The sequence below is a fragment of the Tasmannia lanceolata genome, unplaced genomic scaffold (assembly GCF_043159265.1).
Source record: "Tasmannia lanceolata isolate RefF3 unplaced genomic scaffold, GAP_Taslan_0.1 ptg000005l, whole genome shotgun sequence".
NCBI classification, from domain to species: domain Eukaryota; kingdom Viridiplantae; phylum Streptophyta; class Magnoliopsida; order Canellales; family Winteraceae; genus Tasmannia; species Tasmannia lanceolata.
The window spans coordinates 16,069,244-16,080,478 of NW_027518682.1; the positions used below are offsets into that span (position 1 = coordinate 16,069,244).

Consider the following 11,235-nt stretch of genomic DNA (forward strand, 5'->3'; position numbering starts at 1 on the left):
ACACCACATTAAATCATGGGCGATGATATTTTCACGCCTGCAGTACGTATTCGCCCCCCTTTTAACGTTCTTTGACGTCAAAAAGCGTTAAAGTTGGCAAGTTGCCCACTGTTCAAAATATAAGGGGGTTAATGCATACTGCAGAGGGTGAAAATGTCATCGCCCAAAATCATATAGTAGCATAATTTTTTTTAGGCAGATGATTTTTTTCACCCCCTATAGGATTATGCACCCCATTTTAACGTGATTTGACGTCCACCGAAACCGAAACATTCCAAAACCGAAATACAGTGAGGCCCTCGTTATTGGATGATCCAAACCATTCATTTGTTGTTGGGTTCCTATTCGAATAGGATGTGCCCCTAAAATCATCACCATAAGACGATCTCAACATTCTGATCTATGGAGATGTCGATACGTTCACGGAATTGAGGTGAAGGATCATCCTATGGAGATGATATTTGGCGAGTGGCCTATCTATATCGTAGCCCAACAAATGAATAGCTTGGATTGTCCAATAATGTGGGCCCACCTAATCAGACGGCCAGGGAAGAGCCTCTGTGGAAATATGGAAATATGGGGGAATGATTAAGAGTGGACCCGCGAAACACGTAAGAGACCCACTTTGAGTAAAGTTGAAATGTGGACCACGACGGTTAGCTTCCTCGTGTCCAAAATTTGCAATCTCAGGTACAGGATACAGCGTGGCAAAACCGCAAGAATCATTTCCATCTATATCTCTACCTCTGGGTCTCAGCGTAAACAATCAAATACTTACACGTCTCTACTGAATTTTTGACTGCGTTTCCTTTTAAACTCGGCCTCTCCCCCCTCTCTTCTTCCTCTGCATAAGAGAACAAACCCTAACCCTAGCTTCTTCCAGAGCAAGATTGCGATGGCCTCTCTCAATACCTGCCTGATCGAGCCGAAAATCCGAACGCACGGACTTCCAAAGCTCCCTCGTTCTTTTTCCAGTGCTCGGACGGTCCAATTTAGGGTTTTTGCGGGTGAGGCGACACCTGAGCCGGATCTGAGCGTTAGGGTTAACGGATTGCAGATGCCAAATCCTTTCGTTATCGGTTCGGGTCCTCCCGGGACGAATTACACGGTGATGAAGAGGGCTTTTGATGAAGGCTGGGGCGCCGTGATCGCCAAAACGGTATTGAATTTTTTTTTTTCTTCTGACTTTCGTTTTTACTAGAGTTGACGTTTTGATCTTTTCTTCCATTTAAAATCTCGTTAATTCGATCAAACTTATGATCGTTGTATGTGTGCCCGTATGTTTTGTTTTACTTGTGAGAATTTGATTTTAAAGTTTGCATTTACTTTGTTAGGTTTGTCTCAGTTCTATTTATTTTTTAATATTCATGTTTTGAATCTGCACGAGATTCCGTTCCATCTCTTTCTGTTTATCATTTGTTTCTGGGAATTAAAGATTGGATTTTGGTTGGAGAAGTGAAATTTTTCATGTTAGATTGTTCTTTTTTCATTAGGCTGGATTTTGAAACATTTGTAACAATCCGAATAGAAAAGGTAATGTTGAAACATTTGAGAGCGACTGATTGAACGGCTTGGATCGCCCTGCTTGTCTCTATTAGGGCCTATAGATTAGTCATTAGTGGTCCAGAAGATCTCACGTATGTGCCACATTTACTGTTTTAGATTGAAGGTCACAGAAAATTGGAGTCCTTGGGAACAGAAAAGATTTTTATTTCTTTGAATTGTGGTGCTTTCAGTGGTAGTCATATCGATTGTGGGCCTTCCATCCACATGCCTTGGACAGAAACCTGTTTTGGTAATCATCAGATTACCTGAATTGGTAGTTCGCCCTAATCTCCACCTATACGTGGCTACACCTACATTGATTGGAACTGGTCATCTGCTGGGGTCCAACATGGGGGGACCAATTGAAAATCTCAGCCATTGGATCAGCAGTCTGTGAATGGATTGTTAAAAGATGGACACCATTTTCATCCAATGTGGCAAATGTACATTGGTTGGACAGTTGCCCCTCGCCTCATTCAATAGGCAAAAGCTCATGGATTGGACAGTTTGAGTTTCCATCTGATCAGATTGGATGGCAATGAGAATCAGGGTCTACTTGATTCAACGACCTTCTGAGGTCAAAGCAAGTGGGGCCTGCTTCTTTTTACTGCCCAATCTTGATGAGGTTCACAAATAGGCAAGCCTTGTTATTGGTGTCCATAACCTATCATTTCCCATTTCAAATACCTCGAGACTGTGAAGCTGATTTTCACATGGCATGTAATTTTGTGCTCGTGCATGCTATTTACTCCATGTAGAGTCTACAAGGTTGGTGAACAAGAAGCTTATTAGGAATTGCTAGTTAATATCTTTCTTTGGTTGCTTTATTTATTCTGTCTCTGGATAGAAAAAGATTTTTTTTTTTTTTTTTTTTTTCGTTTTTTACTTTTAAATTCTCTTTGGCTGTTAGAACTTAGAAGTTAGAAGATTGTGAAGACTACATTTAGTTGGTTCTAATTGACTCAGAGAACTTGTTTTGCCATATTTTATGTTTTTCTTTTTGAGGATATGAAATTTGGAACATATTTATTGGAAAATTCACGCTTGTGCTTCCGGTCCTAAATCTCGTATTTCCTTGTCTCAGTAAACCCTAAAATGGATTCTCGTGCCAGATTTATTGGAACATTTTTTATCAGGATCCACTTGCTGATGTTGGTTTTTTTAATTAACCAAACTTGATGGGATCTCAAAGCTCTAGGAGGCATTAAAAAATGTTAAAAATCTGATTCTGTAAATTTTAATATTACAGATGTAAGATATGTAAAAACCGCAGACTGGAAACAACTTGGGTAGAAAGAGTGAGGAAAGACTTGATAGCTAGGAACATAACAGAGAACATGGCCTTGGATATGATAGAATGGGAGAAAATGATCCACGTAGAAGAACCCAACTAGAGCTAGGATTAGAGCTGGGTAGATTCTTTTCACCTTCTTCATAAATTTTTCTAAAGGATTCATTTAGCCGACTCCAACTAGTTTGGGATAAAGGCTTTGTTGAGTTGAGTTGAGTTGAGTTGATGTAAGATATGTATGCGATGTGCCTCTCGGTGTCTTTCTGTTTTACACTTTTGCATCTTCCAACGTAATATGTTCCATGATTCCTCTATCCTTGCTGCATGCCTACAGTTTTCATGTTCATTAACGGCAATTCAAAATTAAATTTTCTTGTGTTTGTTCTCCATATCAAAAGCTAAGGCTGTTGGGTTGGACTTCATTCATGCTAGGTGTCACTGGAAGCTGATAAAGTTGTGAATGTAACACCTCGATATGCTCGGCTCCGAGCGGGATCAAATGGTTCGGCCAAAGGACAAATTATTGGGTGGGAGAATATTGAGCTCATCAGTGATCGGCCACTTGAGACTATGTTAAAAGAGTTCAAACAATTAAAAGAGGAGTATCCAGATAGGATACTCATTGCGTCAATTATGGAGGAGTATAATAAGGCTGCCTGGGAGGAACTTATTGAGCGCGTTGAAGAAACTGGAGTTGTAAGCTTCCATTGACCTCTTCCCTAATCATTATTTAGATATGAAATCCAATTCCACTATCTTATATCAAAGCTAGTGTCACCAAATACTTTTGCTATCTTCATTCAGGATGCTCTTGAAATCAATTTCTCATGTCCCCATGGCATGCCAGAGCGTAAAATGGGTGCCGCAGTTGGCACAGACTGTGCGTTGTTGGATGAGGTATGTGGATGGGTAAATGAGAAAGCCACCATTCCTGTATGGGCAAAGATGACCCCTAACGTCACTGACATTACAGAGGTTTGCCTCCTAATTCTGAATGTCATCGTGGCTTGCTTTTAGATGACACCTCTTTATTTTCTTACAGGGAATAAAGAAGCATTTGCATCTTAATTTGTTCAAATATAAGTTTAGAATTGTGTAAGCACCCATACAAACTTTCATACTCTGATCTGTATTATTACCAAAAATGTGAGTGATCAAATTATAGCATCTGCTGGAATGGTCCTCTCAGAATTGCAAACGGAATCACAAAACTTCTCTCAGTTATTTGTTGGTTACTCAATCAATAAATGCAATAATTGTGTGTTTTCCTAGCGAAGAAATGCATTTGACATTCTATAGTAAAGTGAGGAAATGCTCTTTATTGTGTGATTTATGTGGAAAATGATAAATATTTCATTGTTTCATTAGTCGTAAATGGTGACTATTGATATTGGCATTGCCATGTTTTGATATTTGCACTAGTTCACCTTGTCTTTTATTAAGTAAACAGCTGTCAAAGGTTATTACAGTTCCCCCAAAGCTCTCATAAGCTAATTGAAAAAGAAAAGACAAGCTGAGTTTGTGCAATTATTAAGGCATGGTAGTACCAATATAACTAGCCTATTTTTTTAATGATCGCCATCACTAGCCTAAATTTTATATTTTAAATGGCTTTGAAAATCTTTATTTTGAAACTCCCATTAATGGTCACAAAGTTCGAGGATGTAATAATTCCAGATTTTGGGTAAAATTCATGTAGAGGGAAAAAATATAAAAAAAAAACAAACATACGAGGGGAAATGATCAGCTTAGCAGATAATTGAATATAAAAATAAACCTCCAGTAAACTGGTATGTCGGAAGTCCTACAATAAAATTTTCTTTTTCCTATTCATGTATAAATAATTTATGAATTTATTGCATTGTGTTGTATATAGCCAGCCAGGGTAGCATTAAGGAAAGGATGTGAAGGGATTTCTGCCATTAACACCATCATGAGTGTCATGGGAATTGATCTCAAGACTTTGCGCCCTGAACCCTGTGTTGAGGGGTTAGTCATTGCGATCCCAATCAATAAGACAGCTTCTCTTGACTTATTTTTGTTTACAGAATAATTTACTCTCCGTTCTATGTGGATTTTACCATCTGCAGGTACTCCACTCCTGGAGGGTATTCTTGCAAGGCAGTCCATCCTATTGCACTTGCAAAAGTAATGCAAATTGCACAAATGATGAAGTCGGAATTTAGTGATAATGACTATTCACTCTCTGGTATTGGAGGAGTTGAGACGGGAGGAGATGCTGCTGAATTCATCCTTCTAGGGGCAAATACTGTTCAGGTTAGATTCCAATTGGATTATTTTTTTATTACTTATCCTTTTATTTTTTTCCCTCTCAATTCATGAGTTGTGGAGATATTTCATACCCTTTTCTTGGTTTCAATATTTGAGCATTTTCTGTGATTGAAATATAGTTATATGCGACTAGGATATTGCAGTCTTTCATAGTTGCTCACAGACTTCTTTTTTGTCCTAAATGTTGAGACATGGAACTTTGGAAGGACTTCTCTTGTTTAGAATAAACACCGACAGATATTCACCAATGAGTTTACGCTAAAGCTTTTTGACTTAGGTGAACTCTAAAATAGAAACTAATGACACTCAAGGTTAATCATAAGTAGGGGACCAAGCAACACAAGGCAAACCCTACTAGGGAGGTGAAATAGTTTCTTAGAAAATTGATTTTAGACATAGTGATGTTGATCAGTCATGCCAAAAAATAGAGCTAGGCATACCCTAAAGAGGGAGGCCGAACAATAGTCTAATCCTAATTTCAAATGCATATCCAGATTAAAGGAAAAAAGAAAATGATCTCTCTTTTCACTGTTTTGACCCTCAGCTTGGTCGATCCAGTTCGTACAAGGCAAATGGTGGTCTTGTATCCTGTTGGTTCGAACCAAGTTTACCTGGAACGCGGTTCATTCCAGAACGCGGTACTGGAACGGGTACGGGGTACGATGACGGTGGGCTAAGTCGGTTCTCTATTTCGGCTCGTGGGTCGATTTGGAGCGCAAATTTGCGTCACTCTGGTGCTATATATATAATTTCATATATTTTTAAAGGAATATCATTCTATAGTCCATATTACATTCATTTAACAAACAAAACAAAAAGCCCCGTGTATCACTAAATTATATAATCCATAATATATAAAATTTGAATATCTCCAAATATCACTAAATTAAGTACCAACATATATTGCATTCTTAATCTGAAATGAAAGCAAACAGAAAATAACTACCAAGTTCTAAAATAAAAATATAAAAACATGAACAGCTAATAAACTATTGTGCAGCTCTCTTTTCCTAGTCCACCAAAGTGTTATCTCTCTCTCTCTATGCATCTCTTCATTTCACGTGGGTCGCCCGGGTGGTCAGTTTGGGCGATCCGAGCCGCAAACGACCCACGTTTCGGGTCGGAAGGTGGGAGGGCGATCCCGGTAACATTGGTTCGAACTAGGCTTGACCTGGATTAGTCTGTGATAAACTTCAGAAATTTCACTAATTCTTAGTTGCATTACAAAGAGCCCAAAGAGTGTTTATATAGAACACTCATAGGGATAAACATAGAAAGAGATAGTGATAAGAAGGGAAAGAGATAAACATAATCTAATCTAGTTACTTAATCAAATCGGTTTGCCTAAACTATGACTAATCAATCTAAGATCTTGAGAGATCTGATTTTATTCTCTAACATGCCCCCTCAAACATATGTGGATTGAAAAATCGACATATGTTTGATTACAATAAAAGTTCCCAAAAAATTCCCCAATAAGTAACCCAATTTGATGCACACTTTTGAATATTAATGACCGATGTCCGTTGAAGATGTTTGTATAATGCTGATGGTGAAGATGATGATCGATGCCTTTTGCCGAAGAATGTTCGCTTGGAAGATGAGCCACGAAGTGGGAACAAAACTTCAGAAATTTCACTAATTCTTGAATGCAATTACAGTAATCAAAGGGTGCTTATATAAAGCACTTACATGATAAGCATAGAAGGGAAATCAAGATAATTATGGAAGGGAAGGAATCCTAATCAAATCTACCTAATTAAATCTGCTTTCCTAATCTTTCTTGCTTGCCTCTTCTTATTCACTCGCCTAATTTATCTAGTCTCCTCATTTAGCCAATTTACCCAATCTACCTCCAAGATGATCCAACGGTGAGATCTTAACCCAATCCAATCGTTGGATCCCACATATTCTAACATGTCCCCTCAAGCGTATATCAATTGAAAATCAATATACGTTTGATTACAATAAAATTGCCAAATATGGAAAATAGAATTCCCAAATTACAAATTTAATCAAAATCCACCAATTTGATGCACACTTCCGAAAGTTGATGGTGAAGACTGATGTTGCTGCCAATGATCACCAACGATGGTTGCCGAAGAAGACGCCGCTTGTTGATGTGTCGCAAAGAGGGTTTAAAAAAAAAAAACACCAATGGATCAATAGATCACAACCTCAATGGGCTAGACAAGACTCAAGCCTCGATGGGCAAGTAAGATTGAGTCACTATAGACCGATGCCGGAATGAGCAAGAATGGGCCTTGATGGGCATGACAACATGGGTTGGTTTTAGAATATCAATCTTCATGTGAATTTTAAATTGCTCTCTCAGGCACGAACCTCGAGGAGAGAGGCCCCTCAACTGAGTAGAGCTCCTATTTCAGGCACGCACCTCGAAGAGGTACCTCAACTGAAATGGATCAAGGAATTAAAGAGAAAAAAAATGGAAGTATAGAGATGGGCGACGAATAATAGCGGAAAAGCTAACGACACATAAAAAAAAAAGCTAATGACTTTACGGATTTAAATGGTGCATGAATAGGAGGGTGCAAATATCAAAATTTAGGAGATAGATTGAAGAGATGGGGTGCATTGAAAACAGAGAAAAAGTTAGCCTTGTCTACACCATAGGCTTCTGTGTTCCGTGGGTATCCCCCATCTTCTCTTCATGATGTTGGAATTCAAGGCTTGATACTTGGACAAAACATTTAGAACTTCATTCTCTTTCCATGAGGCCGATCAAATGAACCTAAGGGGAGATGGCTGCGAGTACAGTGAAGGCATGGATGAAAACCCATGGATGGAACATGGAAAAGTAGAGATGAAAATGAGGCAAACACAAAGGAAGCGAATTCTAAGAGTTGGAATTTAAATTTGCAGGGGTGGATCCAGTACCTTGGAATGATACTGGAGAGCTATGTTGGCTCGGCCGTCCGCCGGAAAACGGAACTGCGAAAGCTGTGGTCAAGGACGGGTCGGATCGTCTCGCTCTGATACCATGATAAACTTCAGAAATTTTACTAATTCTTGGTTGCATTACAAAGAGCCCAAAGAGTGTTTATATAGAACACTCATAGAGATAAACATAGAAAGAGATAGTGATAAGAAGGGAAAGAGATAAACATAATCTAATCTAGTTACCTAATCAAATCGGTTTGCCTAAACTATGACTAATCAATCTAAGATCTTGAGAGATCTGATTTTATTCTCTAACAGTCTGGATGCCTTAGTTTGGTCCTAGGCTTTGACCCTAGCTGGGTTAGGCTCTCCTTTCGTCTAGTTTTCTTCCGCTTTAGGTCTAAGTGTAGTTGTTCCCTTAACCCCCCTCAAGCATCATCTTGTGTAGACAACCAAGGTGCCGGGTACCTTACTCGAGGGATCACGCTGAAACTCCATATGCCTAGGACAGTGTAACACCACCCATGGATGTGTGGACCACACTCGTGGACAACATTTTTCTGGATTCATCTCGGTTCACTGAACCTCTGGAACGACTAGTCGGCGAGTCCCTGATTAATAAACTGATGATGCAAAGAGGAAAAGAAATAAAGTTGCCCATGGTGATGCATACATGCAAAGAGCACAGCATGCCTCAAAAACCCTTTCACCAATGCACTTGCACTCTGCATGGCACAAAGCAAGTCAGGTCTCAGGTGCGTAAGCACTAGAGAGAGAAGATAGGGTGAGCACCTCTCCTCTTTTGTTCCAAGGCATGCGGGACTAAATAAAAGGTGGCAAAGTAAATTTTCAAACAAGCAAATAGGAGGGAGAGTTGAATTTACAAATATACCCTTTTAGAAAGCTTTTCTAAACTGGGACTAAACAAAAGGTGATAAGCTTTATAAAATGCAGATATGAGGGAGAGTCGAAGGTACCCAGATTCCCTTTTAGAAAGTTTTTTAAACTGAACTTTTCAAGGGAAAAATGTCAATTTGATAGAAACAAATTTAAAACACACCAGCACTTTCAAATAGTATCCCAGAAATACAATTGTTCCGTACTATTGTTGTAAACCGTACAAGGTTATAGATGTGTTAGATGTAAAAACTAGGTCGAATAAGCTTAAAATAGAGGTGAAAGAGTATACACAAATGTATGACCTAGTTGGCTATAGAGAGGAGATAACGAAAAGAGGCATCAGGAGTCAACAATACAATAAATACTTCTAGAACATCATCCTCAATCAGAAATCGATCACTAACACCAAGCATTGTATCTTTACACTACCTAGCGAGTCTGCCTCCGAATAACCATCTCTTTCCACACAAAGATGAAATCTGGTGATCGGCTGAAACATCTAGAATCTTCAATCATATAATCTAATCTCCACGGATACACTTGCCGTAATTGAATTTACCAAATACCCCTATCCCTACTATGCACTTATGCAGTGACCCACAAAAGTGGATGCAAATAATTTGATTCCTTACCTTCAAGACAAAATCTCCACATTGAGTCATTGACACCAGCTGGTTTTTAGAACCAGGCTCTCAGGATATTCTGTTGCCTCCACAGTCCACGGTGTTCCGATTAGGAATCTTTCTAAAGATCCCGAATTGGAATGAAATTTTCAGAGCTGTACTACTCCGTATCAGCTAGCTAACTCCGTCAGCAACGATTGCCTACCTTTTGGCAGGAACTAGCAGATTCAATTTTGACTGTCCCCAAGATTACTCTTGACCATGGTTTGAAATTTCGACCGAAATCCGGTCTGAAATTTCGGATTTCGGTGAGGACCGAAACGTTCCGAAAACGAAATTTGAAATTTCATTATTTCGGGAATTTCATCGAAATTTGTTATAAAATATTATTTCTTTATTCCATTAAAGAATTTCTTCCTAAAAAAAAAGGCATTCCGCGCACTAGTACCAAATTTTGGCCAAAATTTCGTGATGTCGGCTGAAATTTCAGTTTCTGATAAGTCCAAAATTTTAACCGAAACCGAAATTTAAAACCATAATCTTGACAACTCTTCCTATCAGGTACTACCTGCTTCAGAAGTGGTTACTTTACTGTCAGCGTACATTAAAAAATTGAATTTAACATTCTCCTTAAAATCTTCATCTTTGAATAATGCATGTGTGTGTTGCGATTCATACAGTAATACTGAACCCTGCTGATATGCAGCTGAGCATCAGAGTGATCAAAGTCCCCTGGGGTTGTATCTCAGCATAGATTTTTAACTGTTCTATGCGGGCCTCATCTAAGCTAACTAGGGTGGGAGACTAAAACCATTTGAATTGAAATATCAAATCTTCCCCCTTTTGAAGCGAAGCATGCTATGTTGACATAATGAGCTTTCCAAAATGGCTAAATTTTTATCAAGTTTCAAATCTGACTGTCAGATTGCTGCAGTGATGTCCTTTTCTACTTTCCAAATATAAGGAATATTCCCTCAATTGAATTTCAATTTTTTTTTTGGTATTTCCTTGTCAGTTTTTATTTCATGTTCATGAAATCAGTTATTCTATCAACCATTTTTCTCCATTTGCTGATTTCTGTCATATGGGTCTATTGTACGTGACAGGTATGCACAGGTGTGATGATGCATGGCTACGGCGTTGTGAAGCAGCTCTGCGACGACCTCAAAGATTTCATGAGAAAGCATAATTTTTCTTCCATAGAAGATTTCAGGGGGTACAAGTTGTTAAAGAGTCAACTCTTAGTAACTAGCATAAGTAATACAGTTTCTTTTGTGCCTACTGAGTTGCAATCCTTTTCTGCTCTCTTCTTCTTTGCAGGGTTTCTCTTCAGTACTTTACAACCCACACCGATCTGGTGCGGCGACAGCAGGAAGCGATCCGACAGAGGAAAGCAATCAGGAAAGGTTTGCAGTCGGACAGGGATTGGACGGGAGATGGCTTTGTGAAAGAGACTGAAAGCATGGTGTCTAACTGAGGCATTTTGGAGGATAAGTGCTCTCCCCACCTGCTTAATAAGAGTCCATGTATCACTCTCTTCCCTGATTGTGACTGTGTTTATTAATTTGAGAAGAGAACCTAATAAGATTAAGAATAGAATGAATGAGTTGATGATAGCTAGGTGGGAAAGTGAAAAAAATAAAAATAAAAATGCAATGGACAATTATGTGTCACCCAACAAAA

The 11,235-nt window shown here is 38.8% G+C and overlaps 1 protein-coding gene across 1 annotated transcript; it reads left to right on the top strand.

Annotated features, from left to right (window-relative positions):
• Nucleotides 1–719: 719 nt before the first annotated feature.
• On the top strand, nucleotides 720–11,235 carry PYD1 (pyrimidine 1). Its single transcript, XM_077379893.1, has 7 exons — nucleotides 720–1,159; nucleotides 3,269–3,532; nucleotides 3,641–3,811; nucleotides 4,713–4,825; nucleotides 4,927–5,113; nucleotides 10,659–10,768; nucleotides 10,873–11,235. The coding sequence occupies exons 1-7, from the start codon at nucleotides 896–898 to the stop codon at nucleotides 11,027–11,029; spliced, it is 1,266 nt and encodes a 421-aa protein (XP_077236008.1). The 5' UTR covers nucleotides 720–895; the 3' UTR covers nucleotides 11,030–11,235.

Coding starts and splice junctions, on each gene's coding strand:
- PYD1 (XM_077379893.1), top strand. CDS start 896: ATGGCCTCTCTCAATACCTGCCTGATCGAGCCGAAAATCCGAACGCAC. Junction 3,812..4,712: donor ACGTCACTGACATTACAGAG/GTTTGCCTCCTA, acceptor TGTTGTATATAG/CCAGCCAGGGTAGCATTAAG. Junction 5,114..10,658: donor TAGGGGCAAATACTGTTCAG/GTTAGATTCCAA, acceptor TGTACGTGACAG/GTATGCACAGGTGTGATGAT.